At 54.5% G+C, this 22,883-nt stretch overlaps 2 protein-coding genes across 4 annotated transcripts in view; one reads left to right on the top strand and one right to left on the bottom strand.

The window, feature by feature from the left end:
* The window catches only part of MAFF (v-maf avian musculoaponeurotic fibrosarcoma oncogene homolog F), a 3,050-nt gene extending 1,896 nt beyond the window's left edge, over window positions 1-1,154 (top strand). Inside the window, exon 3 of the mRNA XM_008566893.1 lies at window positions 809-1,154. Within this exon, the coding sequence (XP_008565115.1) occupies window positions 809-924 (116 nt within the window). The 3' untranslated portion in view covers window positions 925-1,154. The remainder of the gene's footprint in view (window positions 1-808) is intronic.
* Window positions 1,155-3,067: 1,913 nt separating this feature from the next.
* The window catches only part of TMEM184B (transmembrane protein 184B), a 51,757-nt gene continuing 31,941 nt past the window's right edge, over window positions 3,068-22,883 (bottom strand). For 2 of the 3 annotated variants that reach the window (XM_008566890.1, XM_008566891.1), the window contains exons 4-10: window positions 14,189-14,279; window positions 13,619-13,694; window positions 10,378-10,469; window positions 9,369-9,538; window positions 8,719-8,913; window positions 6,501-6,521; window positions 3,068-5,527 (exon numbers count right to left, since the gene is read on the bottom strand). In XM_008566890.1, coding sequence (XP_008565112.1) covers window positions 5,286-5,527; window positions 6,501-6,521; window positions 8,719-8,913; window positions 9,369-9,538; window positions 10,378-10,469; window positions 13,619-13,694; window positions 14,189-14,279 — 887 coding nt within the window. In that variant the 3' untranslated portion in view covers window positions 3,068-5,285. The remainder of the gene's footprint in view (window positions 5,528-6,500; window positions 6,522-8,718; window positions 8,914-9,368; window positions 9,539-10,377; window positions 10,470-13,618; window positions 13,695-14,188; window positions 14,280-22,883) is intronic. The other variant, XM_008566892.1, reaches the window with a different exon arrangement.

The raw sequence follows: 22,883 nt of genomic DNA, 5'->3' as shown, positions 1-22,883 counted from the left end.
CCCCCCGGGCCCTTTCTCTTGCCGACCCGAAACCGGGATCTAATGGCCCTGGGGAGGGGCAACTTTGGTAGATGGGGGAATGGGGTCCAGGACCAGAGCCTCCCTTGGCTTAAAGTTCAGCCTTAGATTGGGAGGAATGGGATATAGAGCCGGTTCAGAGCAGAGCTCAGTTAGGAAACTGCTCGGATTATGCCAGTATACCCTCTGGACCCTCCCAGGATTCAGGACTAGTTTGACCCTCTCTGTGACTTGTGGGCCATCCTGCTGGGAAGATGCACTGAAGAGACGCTTCCACCTCTGCTTTGGGCCTGGGGGTGACTGGCTTTCCAAAGCTAGGAGAGTTGTTAGAAACGATTAGTGAAGCCCAGTTAACAGACAGGGAACCGGGCCTCCGACTACATGACAGTGCCCCAATTCACATATCACCTAGTGGTTGAGCTGGAACCAAGAGCTAGGTCTTCTCAGTGCTGCCCCAAGTAATAGCCATGGTTCTCAGGGGGACAGTGGGTGGGGACTTTAAAGGTGGTGGGAGGGCCTCCCTGGCCTGGGCTTTCTGCAAGGGAGAGGAAGAGAAGCAGAGGGAGAGAGAAGGTGATATGGATGGAAGAGAGGGAGGGAGCTGGCCTGGCACAACCTGGGCTCTCCCTGCAGCCAGGGTGCCCTAGATCTGGCCAGCCAAAGAGAAGGGACCATGGAGGTGACCACTGTGGTGGGTGGAGAGATAAGAAGACAGCCTGGGGTCCTGTAGTGGGAGTCCTTAGAAGGGTCCCACTTTGGCCCCTGTGAGTATCCACTGTGGGGTGGGGGCTGATGACCGTTTGGGAAGCCAGCCCCGGCCCTTCCCCCAGCACTGTATACAGCTGCCCCTCCCCACTGTTTATTTATTGCACAAATCTAAGTTATTCTCCCCAGCCAGAGCCCTAGCTCCCGCTCCCTGGGAAAAGTGGCCCTGAGCTGGACTTTATATTTTATATCTGCAAATAAATCACATTTTATCTTATATTTAGGGAAAGCCAGATGGCAACAAAAAAAATTTTTTTTTTAAATTGCCAGGCCCCCCAAACTTATTTATTTTCTGACTTACAGTGAGCGAGTTATCCGCCTTCTGTATTTTGTAGACTTCTGAATAAAGTCAAGTTCTCTTTTTCCACAGAGCAGTATATGTCCTGAGCTATGTTTTGGGGGAGGGTGGGGAGTTCTGAATGAGGGGCCCAAGATGGGGTCCTGTTTCCGATGGGTGGGTGGGCTAGCCCCCGTCACTAGCTCTTACACATGGGCAGGCTCCAGGTGGGGTGGGGTGGAGGCGGGGACAGGGAAGGCTGGTGGCCAAACTTTGGTCCTTCCCTCTGGTCACCAAGAGCAAGGAGCCTTCCTGGGGATGGCAAAGCTGTGAGGTGTGACATTTTGGGTTAAATTCCCCAGGCATCCGTTCAGCAAACAAACAGTCTCACCCAGAGAGGAAAAATCCCGGGTTCTGAAGGAATCTTTCCAGCACTGAGGTTTGATTTTCTACAGCCACGTAGGAAATATTTTCCCCATGTTCCAGAAGGCACAGGTAGGCAGCAGAGCAGTGGCTTCCTCAGGCCCAGCCTGCAGTCCTAAAATGTAACCCTGCATCTCATTGTCTCATCGTAGGCTCCAACTCACTAACTCCAACCTTATCTCCTGCCCTTTCTGGGACACCCTGAGGAGTGGGGTGTACTGTGGTCTGTAGGTCAGGGAAATCAGGGTTTGAATCCAGGTGTGTCCTTTCCTAGCAGTGGGACCTTTGGTACTTAGTTTCTTGTAGCTGTGAGGTGTGACATTTTGGGTTAAATTCCCCAGGCATCCGTTCAGCAAACAAACAGTCTCACCCAGAGAGGAAAAATCCCGGGTTCTGAAGGAATCTTTCCAGCACTGAGGTTTGATTTTCTACAGCCACGTAGGAAATATTTTCCCCATGTTCCAGAAGGCACAGGGAGGCAGCAGAGCAGTGGCTTCCTCAGGCCCAGCCTGCAGTCCTAAAATGTAACCCTGCATCTCATTGTCTCATCGTAGGCCCCAACTCACTAACTCCAACCTTATCTCCTGCCCTTTCTGGGACACCCTGAGGAGTGGGGTGTACTGTGGTCTGTAGGTCAGGGAAATCAGGGTTTGAATCCAGGTTTGTCCTTTCCTAGCAGTGGGACCTTTGGTACTTAGTTTCTTGTAGCCTCAGTTTACCCATCTGTAGGATGAAGGTGCTAAAAGGGCATAGGTGTGAAAAGCACTGGGGGCCTGAGGGCACAGCAACACCCTACTGCGGTTGAGGACGTGGGGGCTGGGGGGAGGACCCATTAGTGGAGAGTACAGGGTTTGAGTCTGAGAAAGAGCTAAGCAGCATGGGTTGGCTGTGTCCACAGGGCTCTCTTCCCCGACTCAGGGTGGGGCTTGGCACTTTCCCTGCCAGGCCCACGTCCTGAAATGCTGAGCTCAGGCCTGCGGAAAGGGCAGCAGGAAGCTGGCGGGGGCCAAGGCGGGCTATTTACCTCCAGGTTACAGGCTGGCTGGGAATTTCCCCCACCCACGCTGCATTCCTGAGCACTCCTGTCAGCAGCAGGCTGGGCCCTGAGAAGGCATTCTGGGTGGGGTGGGGGGTGGAGGGAATGTGTCCCACCAAGGCCAGGTATTGCAGCCCCTGCCTCAGGCCTCCTGGTCCCCTGGGGTCCCAGGAAGGAGGATGGGCTTGGGGAGGCAGACCTCAGGCAGGAGATGCCTGCCAGAGTGGGCCTGCCGTGTGCGGGCTTGTCTCCACCCACCAGGAGACAAGCAGGGAAAGAGGCATCGGACCCTGTGCACCAGCCGTCATGGGGACCAGACGGTGGACCCCTTGTGACCAGCTGGCTGGAGGAGGGCAGACAACTTGTCCAGTGGGGGTCTGGACTCTGATATTAGTTTCTGATAATGTGACACCCCCCATTACCTACACATTACACACAGGAAGGGGGAGGTTTTCCTGAGACCCCGGCCCACAACCACTCCACCCACCCCCAAACACGAACACAGCGGGCAGGGAGGAGGAAGGAAAAAACCTCACCCACAGACAGAAGAGAGTTCGATACCATCTATATTATCTCATATATATATTTCTTCCTCACTTTATTTGCTCACTTCTGTCACGCATTTAAAATGTCACAGAGACCAAAATAGAGCGGCTTTCTGGTGGAACTCATGGCAGTCATACAACGAGATACAAAACTAGGGGACTCTGTCTTCTCATACATCATACAATTAATTTTTCAAGTATTTTTTATGTACAAAGAGCTATTCTATTTGGAAAAAAATTTAAAAAAACAGAAGACAAGGTAGGTTATGCATCCTAGGAAGAGGGAAAGGAGCAGAGGGCACAGTTCCCATCCCTGTGTCCCCAGGGACCGCCAGCTCCCTGCCACTGAGCTCCCCATGCCCCCACCCACCCCCACACTGTGCTAGCAGGCAAGTGCCTGGGCTGGCAGACCCAGGGGGCAGGAGTCAGCGACACACTTTGGCCTGGAAGGAGAGCGGGAAACCAGTCAGAGAAGCAAGTGCAGGGAGTGAACCAGCACTGCTCCTCCAACGGCACGCCCCTGCCAGCCACTTTCCTGGGCGGCCAGGACCAGCTGGGCAGGCCCACCTGGACAGGGGTCGGAGAACTGGCCTCCAGTACCCCACATGCGGGCCTGTGTGTCCCCGAGGGGCTGGCTTGGCCAAGAGGGAAGGAAGGAGGCCAGGAAGACTGCTGGGATGGAACCATACCACCCTGACCTGCTCATGGATCCCAGGTAGGGAGCCTGTCCATTCTAGGAGTAACCAAGAGATTCCAGGTGATTGCCACAGGCAGGGCCCTTCTCCCTTATCCTACCCATTTCTCCAGGCTTTTGCAGCCCAAACCCAAGTACTATCTGGGTTTCAGATGCCAGGGCACTTGGCCTGTAATGAACAGGCATTGCATCATGAGGTTCTTCCTAAGGCAGTGGCCGGTATAAGCCCGGCCTGCCTGGGGGCTCCTGCCCTGGGAGGCTCCAGGTATATGGGTGTGGTGGGGGGTGAAGGGAGGGGACTGGTGGTCCTGGCCACTTCTGAGGCCTGTCCAAGGGCATTTGGCCCAGCACTGTAGGATCCTCTGAGTGCCAGCAGCTTAAGAGCCCCCAGGGAGTCTGGAACAGACTGGGGGCTAGGAAGGGGAGCTTTCATATGTGACTAAGGCACAGAGATGGGCCGGGGGCCAGACAAGGCAGAATACCAGGCCCTACGTGGCTAGGGGCCCAGGAGAGGAGTCTGCAACCACTCCTCCCACCTCCCAGCTGTATGGCCATCCCTCCCATCCTCCCTACTGGACTGTCTTCCTCTGGAAGCTGGTCTGAAATGTGGAGACTCAGACCTTTCCTCTGAAATGGGAGAGAGAAGCTCCAGGAAGGGGCCAGGATCCAGCAGAGGTTCCTACTGCCCTGCCTGGGAAGGAGGGTTGAAAGGCCCCGAACCCTGGGGTAGCCGGGAAGCAAAGCCAAAGCTCTAACAAGAGGAAGGGCCAGATGAGGGCAGTGCAGGTTGTGGCTGCCCCTGCAGGCCAGGAGGAAGGGGCAGGAGTAGAGGCGCAACCATGGTGAGGACACCCAGAGGCCCAGAGACCCCTGCTTCAACAGAAGAAGGGCCCAGAGGCACCTGAGCAACATCCTGGGAGGGACCCATGGCTCTTGGTGTCTGGCTCCGATCCTTGCAGCATGCCAGGCAGGCCTGGGTCAGGAGGGGGGTCCACAGAGTGACCACATTCCCTCCTCCTGCCAGGGGTGAAGCAAATCTAGCATTGGACAAAGGCGGGCAGGGAAGGGGAGCACACGGGGGAGAGCCCAGAGCAGAGTATTGCACGGTGTGGGGTGGGCTGAGGCCTGCCAACCTCAGCAGGAGGGTCTCATGGGGGCGGGGGCTTAGAAGGCTGTAGCTGCTGGTCCACACACACGCATTTGGGCCTGGGTGCGGCTGGGCCCAGCATACCCTCACCACAGGGCAAGCAGCAGGGGCATGGGAGCTGCTCCCAGTGTCCTCTGCCCCTTGCCGGGGCAGTGCAGGGTTGGCCGCGCATAAATATTCCTGAAGGCTCGTGGGAGAGCCTGGGCTGTCCCCTGGGCAGACAGCTCTGGTATTTCCTCTGGAAGTGATATTGTGTTTCTGGTCCAATAAATAAAGGGCAACGCCAAAGCCATGCCAGCCACCTCCCAGCTGGCGGTGAGGCTGGAACTGGGCACAGCCTGCTCAGCCAAGCCACCAATCCCGCCACCAGCAGCCCACACTTAGAACTCATCATCAGAGCTGAGCAGGAGAGTCTTCTCATTGTCACGAGCTCCACTGAGGCTGTGGGAGCGGGAGAGGCCGTGGGCGCCACCGCGCCAGGTAGGCCCGGGTTCCAGGGTGGACTGCTGCGTGTACTGCTGGTAGGCAGGTGAGAAGTTGTGGATGGCATCCTGCACGATGTCATGTGGGTTCATGGTCTCCTTGAGGCTGCTGGAAATGCTCTTCATGGGGGCGCAGCGGCCTGCGGGGCAGGAGGCAGGGGCCAGGGTGAAGAGGCTGGGGCAGCAGGAGGGATGGTGGTTCAGCCCCTGCTCCTAAGCCTTGGACAGAACCCCCCACCCCAAGGCCGTGTCATTCAACCATCCCCTCCTGGGACAGAGAACAGGGTCTAGGACATGAGAAGGTGTAGGCAAAGAAGTGACTTGGTGGGAGTGGAGAGCAGCCAGGGAGCCCTGCAAGGGGCTTGTGGTCCACAGGCAGAGGTGAGCAACCCTGGGAGCCAGATCAGCGGTGAGAAGGTCCTGGGGTGAGATTGGCAAGCTGCAGGCAATGAGCCCAGAATGTCCCAGAGAGGCTACACCAGGCCCAGCATTGGCTGAAGTCCAGGCATGTTGAGGAAGGAGTCTGGGAACCAGGCCCAAAGCACAGGTGCCAGGCCCCTGTCCCCCTCTACCACCATGGGGGTGCACCGCTCTACTCTGGGGAGTGAACCAGCCACCCACAGCAGAGCAGACACAAGGCTCCCCCTTCTGAGAGGGTGAGAGCACCCTGGCCTGATGGGCTTCCTCTTAATTCCCTCTAAGGAGCATCCCCACGGGCTCAGAGGGGAGTAATGGGCTAGCCAAGAAGCCAAGATAAAGGGATGAGCCCTACTCTCGAACCCAGGACTTCTGACTCAAACTTGCGTGCTCTTTCCACCCTTCACATTCTCCACCACGGAAACATTGTTACACGCCCCTGACGTCCCATAACGAGCACTGTGCCTCCAGAACCGAGCAGGGCATATTCCAGAACAATGAAAGAGTAGGAGGGAAGCAGGCAAGCACTACGAAGCACGGCCCTCAGCAGGTAGGTGCTCTGGGCTCTCCCACCCAGGGGTGCCTGTGGGGAGGAGATGCGGACAGAGAAGGAGCTAGGGAAAGAGGCATGCCAGTGACAGTGACCAGAACTGACGTGCAGGACAGACGTGCAGACCGAGAGCGAGCGAGACCTACCGTAAGGGCCGTATGTCGGCACTGCCCGCGGCCAAACCCGGGGCAAAAGCAGGGCAAAGGGAGCAGGGGGGAGAAAAGACAGAGAAATAGAGAAGACAAGAGACAGCTGAGTGAGCAACACACGCCCACCACCAAGGCCCACCGCACAACACAGCACACACCCTTCCCGCCCCAGCCCCAGGCCCCAGCAGGCATCCAGGCAGCCCCAGCTGCTCCCTGGGGTGAGGGGCCATCTGCCTGGGGATGACTCCTCCCACGGCGCTCCCATAAACAGGGTGCATCCTATCCTAGGCCCCAGCAGGCATCCAGGCAGCCCCAGCTGCTCCCTGGGGTGAGGGGCCATCTGCCTGGCGATGACTCCTCCCACGGCGCTCCCATAAACAGGGTGCATCCTATCCCGACTGGTGATGGGAGTTCCACCCCAACCCCACTTCTCACCAGGCTTGGCTGGCACTACGTCTACACCACACCCTTTACACTTCACAGAAGAGGAAACTGAGGCTCGGAGGAAGGAGTTACTTGTACAGATCAACAACAGAGCTGCTTTGCAAGCCTAACCTGAGTGGGGAGAGGGGTTGGCTCCTCGGTGAGAGGGTGGGCAACGGGCCTGCACCAGCAGAGAGGCAGGCAAGGCACTAGCAACTTTGCTTGGCAGGGCCGACTGCTGGCCACACTATTTCTTGTTGGGGGTGGGTGTCTCTGGGGGCAGAAATTGTTCTTGGCCCCTGCCTGCTCCTTGGGGTGGCCCCAGGCTCCAGGCCCAATGGTGACATTCCCATGGGCACAGGCTCTGCCAGACCAGGTCGAAGGGACATCACCCTCAACACTGGGTGGATGTTTGCCAGATCCTTCCAACTGGGGGCCTGGCAGGAAGCAGGCGGGGCACCAGCTGGCAGGCCCTGGCCAGCAGAGGGTCGGGCAAGAGCAGGTATACAATCAAAGACTGAACAGTGACCTAGCACCCCCAGTCAGCAGGTGCATCAGGAGAACAAAGTCCAGCACAGGCATTTTAAGGCCTTTTCCCAGTCAGGGAAGGAACGGGGGAAGAGCAGGAGGGATTGCGCCTGAGGAGCCCTGCTGCAGGCCAGGCGATTACACTCTACACCACTTATACTGGCCAAATGACCGTGGTGGGCATTGTTGGGAGGGCCGGGGGAAGTGGGCTTCTTGCCTGTAGCCACTCAGGAAGAGAGCTGGCAGCAGCTGTTAGACCCAGAGGCTTCCCTCTCCCCAGTCCTTCCCGCCTCCTCACTGGGTAGGTCAGTTTCGGGCATTCCCAGCCTGCTCTTCCTGGTCCCCATGGAACGACCTCCCTCTGCCCTCAGCAGCCAGAGGCAGCAGTCCTGGTCCCCTGCTTCTCCAGGCAGTAGCACGTGCACATCGCCCAGGGAGCTCTTAAAGCACACCCTGCCAATTATGGCAGAATCTCTGAGGGCGGGGCCGGACATGGGCACTTTAAAAGCTCTCCAGGGCATTTTTATGTACAACTGGGGCTGCTAACCACTATTCTAACAAGGACAAAGATTAGCACGTGTAAAAAGAAAGCTGTTAAAACCTACTACCATCTGAGTTTATGTGCACATCGCCCAGGGAGCTCTTAAAGCACACCCTGCCAATTATGGCAGAATCTCTGAGGGCGGGGCCGGACATGGGCACTTTAAAAGCTCTCCAGGGCATTTTTATGTACAACTGGGGCTGCTAACCACTATTCTAACAAGGACAAAGATTAGCACGTGTAAAAAGAAAGCTGTTAAAACCTACTACCATCTGAGTTTATGTCTTAGACGTAATCAGGGGTTTTTTTTTTTTTTTTTTTTTTTTTTTTTTTTTAAAGAAACTTTAGAGAGGAAGGAATAATAGGACAAAGTGAATCACCATGCAGTGTTGGGTGTCAGGTGCCCTTAGAAATTTGTCTATTCATTAGCATCTCTGACTTTCTATATCATCTCTGGGTCTCCACACTTGGACCTGCTGCAAGAGACAGGTGGGCTTAGCTTCCAGGACTAAATCAGTAGTGCTGGTCGCAGTAGTGGGGGTCCCTCCTGGCACCACCACTCTCTCTGCCTCAACCTCTGTCCCTTCCCCACGTGTAAAACTGGGAATCCCATGACCTGACCCATCAACACCTGTAGTATGATAGGAGGTGAGCAGGCCCTGGGATGCTTCAAAGCTCCCTGCTCCTCCCCCGGGGGTGGTTTCCCAGGACCCTGCCTCATACCTTGCGCGTCCAGCCTCTTGTCAGCATAGACCTTATAGGTGAAGGCATGCCGCAGGGCTAGGGCTGCGAAGAACATCTCCACGCAGATGATGAAGTCCTGGTAGCCAGCAGCCACGGTGCCCTCGCCCACGGACACGCGAGCCGAGTGGATCTTGGGGATGGCCCCGCACTTCTCCAGGATGGCCAGAAGCATGCCTGGGTGGGGCGGCATGAGCATCTGGCCCCACACTGGACCCTTCCAGGACCCCCTCCTCCGTGCAGCCCCACCCAGATGCCCATAGTTGCTCCTGAAGGGCAGGGATTGTGACATAAAGCCAAGGCCTCCAGAAACCCCATTCTCCCAGCGTCTTGCCGGCCATCAAAACTGAGTCGTTACCAACTACAGGGAGTCCCAAGGATCCTGCCATCCATGAAGTGGCCCTGCTGAAGCTTCCCTGTGGCTCCTGTGAAAGACCCCTGAGGGCCTAGATTTCCCCCCCAGCAAGAGCCCAGGGAACTGAGGCCCCTGTGAGCTCCAGGCCGGGATCGCCCATGACAGCCCCATGGCCTGGGCCCCTCAGGCACCAGTGATGGAGAGGAGGGGACGGAGAATGAGGATCAGAGGATAGGGAGGCACAGGCGGGCCTCACAGCGGCTGGGAGGAGGCTCACCTTGCCAGAAGGATAGAAAGATGACGGACTTGACCATGAAGAACTTGAGGACGGGGCTGTAGGGGCTGAGCAGCTCCCGGGTGGCAAAGTAGAAGAGGAAGAGGGCATAGAGGGCCAGGCTGACTGACACGTTGTAGATGATGGTGACGTAGAGGTAGCCACTGGTGACGCTATGGGACAGGAGCACACTCTGCTGGGACAGACCCTCAGAGGGACAGGGTCCTCCTTCCTACGCCCTCCCAGATGCAAGTCCCCATGGCTTGAGCCTCTGAAGGGAGAAGACAGCTGACCAACATGTCAAACACATGTGAGGGTGTGCACCCCAGGACAGCAGGACAGGACAGCCTGCCACCCTGCCCACTCTTACGTGTCTGTCTGAGCTCCAGCGCCCACACTCCTGAGGCCAGACACTGGCATGCAAGCCAGGCCTGAGCTGGGGCCACAGCCTGGTGGTCAGACAACTGCCATCAAAGTGGGTGACACCAGGATTGGCTCTGTCCCTTTTCGTTTGGCCATCGTGCATCCCCTTCTGACCTGGGTGCTCACCCGCCCTGGTGGGGCTGTCATGCAGGTTACAGGTTGTGTGCATTAGTGCTTGCAAGCAGAGGGTGGGACACGTGGTCACTTTTGCTAACTCCCAAATGAAATGTGCAGGGACAATTGACGCAGCAGGGGCTTTACACCCGGGCGCTCCAGGCCGGCCTCTCGGGGTTCTGACCCTCTCACTCCCTGCCTTGGGAGTGATCACTGTCCCTTCACGGCCTACCCACAGGCACTGTGCTACAGCCTGTACATGAACACGACCGGAGTCAAGGGCTCACTCCTGGGCCAGCAGCAGGGCCAAGGGCAAGGGTGGCCACTGCCAGGCTCAGGCTCAGAGGTGCAGGGAGGTGCCAGAACCAGGACACTCAGGAAGGTCATGACTGTGGGGCCAGTCTGGCTGCCCCTCTCCCCAACACAGGGTGCCAACAATCCTCCCCACATGCCCCAGGGAGGACCCGCTGCTTACTCAAAGTCCCCGTCCCGGTACTTGCCAAAGGCCTGGAGGATCACAGTGGTGACCGCCATGAGTGGCTTCACCACGCAGAACTGCAGGGTGGCCTGTTCAGGGACAGGAAGGAGGAGAAGGTGGAGAAAAAAATGTGTGAAAACACCTCCTCTAGCATCTGGGCCTGCACTGGATGCTAGGGACAGAGGAATGGGCCCCTATCCTGCCCCTGAGGGGACTGCGGCCCGGAGGGGAGGTAAAATATGTGGGAGATGACATGCGATGCAGTCGCGAAAATGTGTGAAAACACCTCCTCTAGCATCTGGGCCTGCACTGGATGCTAGGGACAGAGGAACGGGCCCCTATCCTGCCCCTGAGGGGACTGCGGCCCGGAGGGGAGGTAAAATATGTGGGAGATGACATGCGATGCAGTCGCGTGAGAAGACACAGGACGCTGAGGGAGGAAGGACCAACGATGGGGGCACGACGGACCAGGAGGCAGGAGATACCATCAGAGAAGGCCTGGCAGAGAAGGGAACGTCAGGATCGTGCCGGAGGGACAAGGAGGGATAGGCTACCAATCTAGGCAGGTGGAGCTGCTCATACAAAGGCCCAGAGGCAGAGAGTGGACAAATGCAAGGGGTTGGGTGCTAGGGAGGGGCAGCAGCAGACAGATGGCCAGGGAAACAGACGGTGCCAGGTCCTGAAGGCCTCGGTGCTCGGGGCAAGGCTGGGGCCCTGATCCAGGGCCTCCTCTCACGCTCCTCGTCCACACCTGGGCTAGTTTCTTACCCCACACTCTGGGCCTAGGCTGGGATCTTACTGGGGATGGTGATGACCTACAGGGGCACCAAGTGGGAAGCAGGAAGCAGCCTGAAGCTCGTGGGCCCTGGAGTCTTGAAATCTGAGTGTGACATCCAGTCTGGCCATCTCCCAGCTGCAGGGGTGCAGGCAGCCACTTGGCCAGTCAGCGGCAGCCTCACTGGTAAAATGGACATAACCAGCCCCACATCACAGGGTCACTGCTGTGGGGACAGAGGGGCAAGACAACACAGGGTCTCCCTGGCAGTCTCCCGCCTCTGTGCATTCGGCAAAGGCTGCTGCTAGCTTCTCAGCCACAGAAAGAACTCCTTAGGCAGGTTTTCACAACTCCCTATGGAGGCCCAGGTAAACTCAAGGTGTATCTATCCATGGTGCCCATAAAACCACCAGAATCACCATTCTCTTGAAAGTAAATCAATCTCAGCAATAAGGCCCCTCTTGAGGAGGTGGGGAGTGATTTACAATCCAATCAGCAAGGCTGAGCTAGTGTGACTCCAAACAGGGTGATGCCTGGAGCCGAGCAAGTGACCTGCTGAACCCTCAGTTTCTGTCCCGGTCGGCAGGAGAGCCCCGGCCTGTGCTGTGGTGCTGCTGCTGTCAAGAAGCCCCGCAGAGCTTCCCTGGCCCAGTCACCCCACCCAGAGGAAGTGGGACCAGCGCCCTCCGGAAAAAAGGGAAGAGTGGCAGTTTGCGCCCAATGCACATTATGAACCCGGCAAGAGGCCGGGGCTTCCCTGGGTCAGCTCACTTGGTGCTCACGACAGCTCCGTGACGTGGGTAATATCATTATCCCCACACTACAGATGAGGAAACCAAGGCACAGAGAAGCTGAATTGGCAGAAATGGCAATGCAGCCCAAGCCAGCAGGCCCTAGAGCCATCTCTCAAGCGTGCCCTGGATCCAGGTTGGGCATCGGAGTCACTGGGTGAGCTGTCAACAAGCGCCAGGTCCCGGAGCTCCACTCTAGACCTCCTCAGTCAGCCTGGGGGCGGTGAAGGATGGCTGATCTGGGATTCTCTACTTTTAACAAGCTGTCCAGAAGATTCAGACACTAGGCCCTAATCCCAAGGATTCCTGAGGCCCATCTCAGTGCTGCTGGGACTGCAAGGAACTCTCTCTCACCAGGGGAAAGGGATGGAGAAGCTTCTTTTGTTCTCTTTCCTCTTACTACCTCTCCCTGCCACCTCCAGGATCAACAGCAGAACATTCAAGCCCACAGGGCTGGGGAATAATTTATAACAGGGCGAGGCTGGCTAGTGCTCATGAGATCAAAACTTTGTAGACAATATAATCGTGGAACAAGGCAGTGAGTCACAGCTGGGCCGGAATCTGGGTGGCTGAACCAACTGGTAAACAATGGCTCTAAGTGCCCCACCCTGACCCAGGGCATTTTTAACTCTTTCCCTAGAGTTCCAGTGGTGAGATTCTGAATTTAGAAACACCCTAGGGAAGGAAGATCTGGAAACAGAACTGAGACCTGGTGTATCCAGGTTGATGCTTTGCGGGTGCACCCACGCTGTGGCCATGGCCCCTGCACAAAAGGCAGCAGACAGGCTGGCCCTCCACAGGCCAACATGACTCGGCTGTGGGTTTCATTTCCCCTTGTAACTACTCCTGGCAATGCTGGAGGGGCTGGCAGAGGCCCTGTGGAGCCTCAGAGGAGCCGAAGGCAAAGCCATGAAGACTGGTGTGACACCGTCAGACTCTACCCCTGTGCCAGTGCTGTGTTGAATGCTTTACACCCATTACCTCACTGTTCCTTACAGCCATCCCTTGAGAAAAGTACCATTATACCCATTTTACAAAAGAGAAAAAACTACAGCTCAGAGAGGTTAAGTAAATTATCCGAGGCTACACAGTCAGAGGAGAAGTTTGAAATCAAACGTGGATGGTCAGACACCCAAGCCCCATGCACTTTAGGATACCACCACACAGCCCCACCCAGGCTACCCTAAGCCACAAGGAGGGCGGCCAAGGAAACCAGAAGCTGCTGGACTGCCAACTGGGAAATGACGGAAGAGACTGGAGAGACTGCACAGGCCTGTTTTGTCTTGTGTCTAATGCTGAAACCCTCCTGCCCTCTAGCCGCAGCTGATGAGAAGTTTCAAACTCAGATTCTAGAATCCCCATGCACTTCTGATTCTCACACACACCAAGACTTCGTCAAAATGAGCAAGAGTCTGGGACCTGTTCCTCCTGCACAAAGGTGCACCAGATACTCCCAGGACACTAGTTGCTGCCCCTCTGAACACATCCTGCTAATGGCTTAGGGGGTAAGTGCCAAGGGTGCTTGTAGGAAACGGGAACTCCACAGGTAGCACCCAGGGCAGCCTGCAGTAGGGTCCTCCCAGCCCCTGCACTTGCTACTCCAGGGCACAGACCCAGACTCCCAGTCCCTAACCCACCCCTCTTGGTCTGGGCAGCTGCAGAGGGCACACACCTGCTTGCAGAACCGTAGGAATCCAATGGAGTAAGTCTTGCCCCAGAGACAGCATGTGCCGTACATACAGCTGGACCTGGAAGAGACAAGCATAGAAGGCGTTGTGAGTTGAGAGCCAGGATTGAGGAAAGGTGGGACTGGGGAAGGCTGCCTCCCTCATGTCCAGACAAGCTGGGGGCACAGATCTGGGGTGGCCTCCCAGCCCGAGGCCAAGTATAGGGAGAGGCACAGCAGAGCGTCTGCACACGCAGTGGGCTGTGAGGGCAGCAGAGCTGCCCTGGCCCTGGGGTGACAAACCAACTGGGAAAGCACCGAACTGAGAACTGCCAGAGGGAGAAACAGACAAACAGGAAAGGACGAAGGCCCACAGGAAGAGAGAGAAGAACAAGCCAGAGAGGACCTCCCAGAATTCAAATGAATGGCCTTGCTCCGGAAGTGTGGGAGAAGCCCAGGAGGTCAAGGTCAGAGGCAGAAATCGTCTATGCGCCTAGCTGACGCCAGGACAGCTTGAAGAACGTCAGGTCCAGGAAGCAGGGTGGTGTGGGCGCTCCAGAGAGACTCCATACTCACTCGATGGGCTTCCCTCTGATCTCCGACATGATGGAACTTTCTCCCCCAAGGTATTCATAGCACAGGCTCAGGAAATTATAGATGACCAAGGCTGTGAAAGTGTCCAGAGAAAACCACTCAGATCAGTAGATTGGGCAAACAGGTGGTGGGATTCTAAACTGCAATGACAGGGAAAGAGCCACATACATGCAGCAACGGGAGGAGCCTCAGGGACATGAAATTGTGTGAAGGAATATGCACAGTTAATGTTCCAGTTGTGAGTCCAAAATCAGGCACAGCTAACTTGTCCTGTGTAGCAATGCATACCCATCCTGGTGGTAATGCCAGAAAGGGAAGCAAGGAAGTTATTAGCACAAATTCAGGATCGTGTGGGGAGGCTGCAGGCAGCCAAGGTCAGGGTGGGCACTGGAGGGCTTGGGAGTGCTGCTGGTGTGCCTGTTCTGGGGTGAAACAGTCTTTATTTGCTTTATAATTATTAGTTTAATGTACTTGTCTGTTACAGATCACAATTTTGCAAGGCAACAACAAAACATTCTCCAGAGGGATCTCGGGAGAAATTCTAAGCAAGAACAAGGAAGCAGAGCCTCCACCCAGTCAACAACCTACAGGGGTGCCTGGTGTACATGCAGCACTACCAGCTGTGACAAAACTCTGGAGCGGCGCTCAGGATGCAGGGCAGATGTCCCGCAAGGCTCAGGTAGCTTGTTCTGGATCAGGACGCTGCTCGCATCACCATAAAGACCCAACGCTGGCAACAGTGAGCAAGGGCAGAGTAGAAAGAAGTCTGCTGAAAACATTGGTGTGTAAATACAGTAATATGCTCTGATGGTCTCCTGGCCAGAGGATTTCCGCTGGGTCAGCAAGACGAAGGCCACAGCCTGCAGGGTGCGGACGCACACACGATGTGCCAGGATGGAGGGAAGGGAGCGAGTGTGGCGAGTGGGAGCAGGAGGGGCACAGCAGAGGGTGCCGTGGAGGAGAGAGTGCAGGATGAAGGGCCAGGGTCGAGGACACAGGAACAGACGAAGTAGCCAGCAATGGTCAAGGGAGCCCCTGCAGCCCTGCAGCCAGAGGGCTCCTCCTCTCCAGTCCTGCCTCCCCCTGCAGCACGGAGGCCTTTGAGGCTCCCTGGTGCCACACAGCCTGGCACTCATGGCTTCAGTGGGTGACTTGGTCCCTGCCCATGCTTGCATCACTTCACAGCAGCACAAACGCCACTCCCTTCACCCTTCTGTACCTTTGCACCTCTAGATCCCACTGCCTGGAGTGTCCTTCCTTCCATTCTGCTAGGACATTTCAAACCCAGCTCGATGTCACCCACTCTCAGAAGTCTCTGGTGGCCATGATGGAGGTCAGTGCTCTCTTGCCCACAGAACGTGATCTGTAGACACTTCCCAGTGCCCCCCACCCTGAGGAATCAAAACCAATTGGTCTCAGGCCCATGACCCCCTGGAAGGGGGCCCTCTCCTTCCTCAGACGCAGGCACGAAGCTCAGTAGCATGCGAGGCACACCTCAAACGTTTCACTGCCTACAATGGAGCACAGAAAACCCTGGTGACACAGTTTCAGGCAAAAGTTGGCCTTCAGCAATTTGGAAAGGAATACGTTTGGGTACTTTATGCTGCTCATGGCTGCTCTGACCTATTAAAGGCTCTGTCCCCGTCCATCACCAGGTAGCATCATGCACAAACATGACCCACAGCACTTAACCACACTTTGCTGCAACTGTCCCTTTATGCACACACAGAATAGGGTTTGCAGTGTGCCTCTGTCACCAGCTGGCTGTGTGAGACTTGCTGGGCTTCAGTTTTGTCATCTATTAATGGGGATAACAGGAGTTCCCTCCTTGACAGGTGGTTGTGCGGTTTAAGTGAATATGCCAAGTGCTCAGAGGAGTGCCAGTGCTCAGCGGCGCTCCCTGGCTGTTGGCCGTCACGGCCATTACTGCCCATCTGCCTGCCTTCCTCATGCCCAGATGTCCCTTGGCGGGCTTGAGGACCTGTGCATGGCCTGCCCGGATGGGAGGCAGCTCAGGATGTCTAGTGACAGAAATTGCCACTGATCTTGAGATCACTCTTCAATGACAAGAACTTTGGGGTGGGGGAAGCTGGGGTGGACATCAAGCCAAATCTGTTCTCAGCCTGCTAATAACCTTTGTCCCAAACAACATGAGGCCAAGTACAATAGATGTGTCCATTCTAAGCTGGGTCCAGCTATATAGTGACAGATGGTATTTTCCCAAGATGGCCACACTCTGTGATGCTGACACCCCTCCACTGAGAGGTGGGGTCTTGTTCCCTCCCTTTGCATCTGGTGGACCTGGGTGACAACAGCGGAAGTGACATTTCATGACATCTGATAATGTGGTTAGAGAAGGGTTCGAGACGCTTGCCCTCAGACCCAGCCAGCACACTGTGTGGAAGCACAAGCTAGCCCATGTGCAGAGACCCCACAGAGAGGCTCACGCTGGGGGGGACTGAGGCCCCCATTCAGCAGCCAGCATTAACTGCCAGACACCAAGACTTCAGATGATTCCTGACCCAGCCTTCATACTCCTTGGCTGCGGCCCAGACATCAAGGAGCAGGGACAAGCTATCCCCAACACACCCTATCCAAATTCCCGACCCACAGTATCTATGAACAAAATTAATGGCTGTTTTACCCTAGTATGTTTTAGTAGCAGGAGAAATGATTTACTCAGCCATAGTAAGTGGAATACATACGAAACCTGCACTGAAGCTCCCAGAACAGGCCATGATCACTCACGCCTCCATGCAGTGGCACATTCTCATCCTTCTGCTAAGTCCCAGAGGCAAACATAGCTGAGATGTCACCTCCTGTCTTCACACACCACGGTCTCTGTCGACCTGTCTGATCTTTGCAGTACAAGACAGAGTCAGGTAAAGAGCCATGGGCCCCGGAGCCAGACACCTGGGTGTAGACTGTGGCTCCACCACTTGGGTACTGTGGCCTCAGGCTAGCTTCTCAAGTGCTCTGGGCCTCAGTTTCCTCATCTGTATGCCAGGGATAACTCCCTCCGGGAGGAGGGGGCTGCTGTGGGGGGGAGTGAGTGTGCACAGCCCTGGAGGAGGCGGAGCCCACACAGCAGTCCACATGTGTTGCCTACTGTTTTTCTAGACTGTAGACGCCTTGCAGGTAGAAACTGAGTCCTGCCCCGGCAACTACCAGAGAGCCAGGCATCTATATATGCTCAGTTAACACTGAAGGAATGGACGGACGTGTAGACGGACATGGGCCACCACCCCAGGTGATGCTGCCTGACAGCAGGCTTGGCAAGGGGGGCAGGCGGGTCCAGCCTCCTCTCAGCCCCATTGCTGGAACTCTCCTTGCACAGGCGGGGAAGCTGCACCTTCCCCAAAGTGGCCAGGCTTCCAGTCACCAAAGACAAAATCCTCAGGAGAAGGAAGCCACAGGGGCCCAAGGCTCTTCAGCCCCCTCCATCCGGAATCCCCTTCCCAAGCAGGCGGTCCCTGCAGTCGGCTCCTGAGAAGGTCCTGGCACTGAGCTCCCACCCTGCCTGTGTCCCAACACCCACCAGCACACTCCTGAATCACGTGGTCAAGGGCCTACCCACATCCAGCTCTGCATCCAACCAGTCAGAATCATCAAATTTCATCCATCTCCCTCAGTTTAAGATTCTTGACCTTTTAAAGGTGCTCTGAGGCCAGCCAGTCTGTAAAATACCAATTTGCTGATGGTTTCCTTTAAAGAATCATCAGTGAGTCAATAATGGAATCACTAACTCTCGGAGAAGGGAGATGAAATAGAATCTCCTCAGATATGACTCAAGCAGCCCAAACCAGGACCTGCTGACCATCTGGAAAAATACATCCCCCTCCTAGGAAATTACAGAGCCACGTAAGACAGCACCCCGACATCCCAGCAAAGGTGTTTAAATGGAGAACTCGACACACACCCCAGAAGATACAGTGGCCCTGGACACAGGAAGGACAGAAAAGCTGAACTCAAGTTCAGGAGCGGGGTTCTCTGCAGCAGGCTTGTTGCCCAACCGCCTTCTGACTATGGTTCCAGTTCTGGTCCCCTGAAGAGGTCCTAGAGACACAAAATGACTCTATGCCTCCCTAAATATCCACCACAGCTAATGTGCTGGGCTCTGTGCTAGGCCCTGGGGATACATAGGGACCAAGAGCCTGTAGGCCATGCCTGCCAGGCCAGAGTGTAGCAAGCAGGGTGAGGGAAGGAAGGTGTCTCTCTCCTGCTCTGGACAATCAGGTCCCTGGAACTTTCTCCTCCATTCTAGATCCCAAATCCTAATCTAGAGACAAATGCACACAGTCAGGAGAGAAGGACCAGGATGGACCGTGCAACCTGAGACTGGGGCTTGCTTTCCTCATGGCAGCTTTGCTAATATGGAGCTACCTGGACAGGAACTTGTAGTCCAAGTGACAGCTCTCCACAAGGCTCTCAGCTGATGCCCCTTGGACCAAGAACCGTGCCCCTTGAGCCAACAATTGCAATGGCACAGCCTTGAGCGGCTCCCTAGGGCTTTGGGACAGATCTGCAAAGAAGAGCCCTTAGCCGTTTCTGCCAGCAACTCCCGGGGTCAGTTGGCAGACACATCCATCTGTGTGTAAAGTAAACACTTGCAGAGCACCTACTGTGCACCATGCACTGTGTGCAAGATCTCGATGACAGGCCACTCCAGGCCCACCTCTGCCACACATCTTCAGCACCTAATGCTGGCCTTGTGGCCCAGCCCTCTTTGCTACATAGAAACCAGGTTATCCAGAAAGACTTGAGGCACTTCAGATTTCAGATAATTGCATGCACCTGGAAAACTTAATTTTGACCACTTTAGACAGAAATCTCTTCTGCTCAGTTAATAGGGGCCTCAGAACATTCTTTCACCTCTTTCAGTGACTGTTGATCATCATGGACAAGAACAGGTACACATGCTACGATCGTGGTAGCAGGGGATCTGCCCATGCAGGTGGCCTCGGGCTCTGAGCTTTTTCAAATGGCAACTCTCTTCTCCTCCCTCATGACCTTTCTGTCCTTTGTAGATCCTGCTTATTCCTGATTCTTGCCATCTCAGGTGTGGTTTCTCATCTTTCTCTTCTATTGGCTTCTTCTGAATGTCTTTCTTCACATAGATCGACTGAGCTCCTGTTATTCTTGGCTCTATCTGCCAGAGCCATGGCCAGCCAGTGCCACTCTCAGCCTGTGAGTCCTCTGGCAGCAAACTGGCCTTTGGCTCTTTGTGGCCCTCAGTTGTGTTCTTCTGGCTGGACTCTCTCTACCTGGGAGGACAGTTCACTTTGGGCCACATGCTGGGAAGCTAAGTTTGTCCAAAATCTGACTCAGGATGAATGAAGCACCATTCTCTCATTGTTTCTTTCATGCATACAAAATCTCTTTTCCTAACAAGAGCCCATACTTTTCCAGGGAAGAAGCCTGTCCCATCCTCTCCTTCACCACGCATGGCACAGAGCAAGACCAGGGAATCAGAGACCCAGCTGAATCTGGGCTCTGGCCATTACTACCTGGATCATCTTGGGCAAGTTCTGTAGCCCACTTGAACTTTTTTTGTAAAATGGGGATGATTATATATACTCCACCCGGTAACTGGGAGGTGAGAACAAGCTAACGGTGATGACAAACATGCGGCAGCACTGAGGAGCCACACAAACATTCTTAACAAAACCGATACATAAAGCAACCCTGGAAGCCATGTGTGATCGTGGTAGCAGGGGATCTGCCCATGCAGGTGGCCTCGGGCTCTGAGCTTTTTCAAATGGCAACTCTCTTCTCCTCCCTCATGACCTTTCTGTCCTTTGTAGATCCTGCTTATTCAATCGTGGTAGCAGGGGATCTGCCCATGCAGGTGGCCTCGGGCTCTGAGCTTTTCCAAATGGCAACTCTCTTCTCCTCCCTCATGACCTTTCTGTCCTTTGTAGATCCTGCTTATTCCTGATTCTTGCCATCTCAGGTGTGGTTTCTCATCTTTCTCTTCTATTGGCTTCTTCTGAATGTCTTTCTTCACATAGATCGACTGAGCTCCTGTTATTCTTGGCTCTATCTGCCAGAGCCATGGCCAGCCAGTGCCACTCTCAGCCTGTGAGTCCTCTGGCAGCAAACTGGCCTTTGGCTCTTTGTGGCCCTCAGTTGTGTTCTTCTGGCTGGACTCTCTCTACCTGGGAGGACAGTTCACTTTGGGCCACATGCTGGGAAGCTAAGTTTGTCCAAAATCTGACTCAGGATGAATGAAGCACCATTCTCTCATTGTTTCTTTCATGCATACAAAATCTCTTTTCCTAACAAGAGCCCACACTTTTCCAGGGAAGAAGCCTGTCCCATCCTCTCCTTCACCACGCATGGCACAGAGCAAGACCAGGGAATCAGAGACCCAGCTGAATCTGGGCTCTGGCCATTACTACCTGGATCATCTTGGGCAAGTTCTGTAGCCCACTTGAACTTTTTTTGTAAAATGGGGATGATTATATATACTCCACCCGGTAACTGGGAGGTGAGAACAAGCTAACGGTGATGACAAACATGCGGCAGCACTGAGGAGCCACACAAACATTCTTAACAAAACCGATACATAAAGCAACCCTGGAAGCCATGTGTCCCGCCTTTGAAACCCCAGGGCCCCTCTGAGCACAGAGTTCCCTGGGGCTGTCTCAGAGTATCTATGTGTTACCTTCCATCCCCAACTACAATCAAACACTGATGCATGTAGGGGCTGGCTCCTACTTCTCCTGGGTCTGTCTGTCCGTACGCCCGCTGGTGATGCATCCCAGCACTGTGAGAATTGCAGCCCTCACCAGACAGTGCAGCACACAGGCAGTGGGGCCTGGACAAGCCACTTTACTTTTCTCAGCCTCAGCCCTCTCCTTGGAGAACGGCAACTCTACCACCAATCTGCGGTTCACAAGTTGAACACACATTTATCTCCATTCTCTCCCCTCCCTCCCCTCTCCCCCAAGATGTCACTGAAATGAGAACAAATTGGGCAGGAGGTGCAAACCTTCAAGGATAAGGACGATGGCAATGGAAGCAACAGACAAGAGACACCAACAAAAGTTCTGGATGATGTGGTGTGGTCCCTGACCTGGGGCCGGTAGGCAATGAGAGTCCCAGGAAATCTTAGCATGCGACATGCCAGGTGGCTCTGATGGTTGGGGGTGACAGTGCAAATGGGAAAACTGGCTACAAGTCTCCCCGTGGAGCCAGTGGACTATCACTTTCAGGAGGTGAGACACCTCTGTCCTCAGAACCTGGCCCAGCTGAGGGCAGTGTTGAGGAGACTTGCAGGAAAGACAGAAACTAAATCTGCATATGAAGGGGAGATGTCCCTGTGGGTCTCTTCTCCTACTCTGCATCCAGGACTCAGCCTGTCCAGTTTTTTCTCCCAGGAAGGAGATGAGAAAACTGTTATCTAGAGAAACAGGCCCCAAATCAAAAAAGCCTTTGTTTGGTACCTGCCCCCACTGCTGCTTAAAAATGACAGAGGAGATGCCCCACGCTCTGTCACACAACTGGGAGGCACAGCAATTTAAGCCCCTCAAAAAACATAAAACATTTTATATTTTTAAGCTATAAAAAATAGCCAAGGCCACTAGATATCTGAGGAGAGCATCTAACACAAGGTCAAAGATCAAAGCAAACAAGCAGATGAAAGGAACTCAGGAGACAGAGATGATGCAGGCACAGAAGAAAACTGTAATTAACATCCCCAGAGAGAGAAGAGGAATACTCTATCCCATACCAAGAATGAGGGTCCATAATAAAAAGTACAGAGAAGAGCTGTTGACATTTTACAAGAGGAAATAAAACTTTCAATAGAAAATCTCAAAGGTCACGATTAAAAAAAAAAAAAAATTTATGGAAAGCCGAATAAAAAAGAGCTAGAAAATTCAAGGCTCACTCCCGAAGTGCAACATCCCACTAACAGGAATTCCAGAAAAGGAGAATAAAGAAAAGTAGAGGGGAAGAAATTATCAAAGAAACAGGGGAAATGTCCCGAAAGCTTAGGACAGGAGCTTCCACACTGAAGAGGCCACCAGGTTGCCCAGCACAACCACCTACTGTCAGATTTCAGAATACTGGAGATAAGACAAGACCCTACAAACAAGAAAAAAAAAAAAAAAGTCAGCCGGGAGGGCTGGCTGGCTAGATCAGTTGGTCAGAGTGCGGTGCTGATAAAACCAAGGCTGAGAATATCCCTGTACCGGGCAGCTGCCAAAAAAAAAAAATGCAACTAGGTCACACATACAGGCATGAAGGAGCAGAATCCAGCAGACTTTACAAAAAACAACCGTAGAAGCTAAAAGACATTGAAAACACGCTTTCAAAATTCAGAGAGAAAATGATTTTCATCTTAGAATTGGACTCTCATCAAACACCAATCAAATAGGACAATAAAGGTATTTTCAGATTTTAAAACACTGAACTCCCATGTACCCTCCATCTCAGGAAACTCCTGGAAGATGTACTCCCACCAACCAGAGAGAAAAAAACCGCGAACGAGGAAGAAACGGCTTCTAGGGAACAGGTGACTCGGCATAGGAGAAGCAAACAGAACTCCCAGGATGATGGTGAATGAAAGAGCCAGGGCAACGGTGGAGCAGCAGAGGCCAGGGAAAGCATGCAGTCCAGCCCGCAACAAGCAGAGAAGGACTCCAGGAGAAACGTCGCCAAGGAAAAACGC

This window comes from Galeopterus variegatus, unplaced genomic scaffold, assembly GCF_000696425.1.
Source record: "Galeopterus variegatus unplaced genomic scaffold, G_variegatus-3.0.2 Scaffold274, whole genome shotgun sequence".
Lineage (NCBI taxonomy): Eukaryota > Metazoa > Chordata > Mammalia > Dermoptera > Cynocephalidae > Galeopterus > Galeopterus variegatus.
The sequence above is the reverse complement of the archived record's forward strand: the minus strand, read 5'-3'. Positions and strand labels throughout refer to the sequence as shown.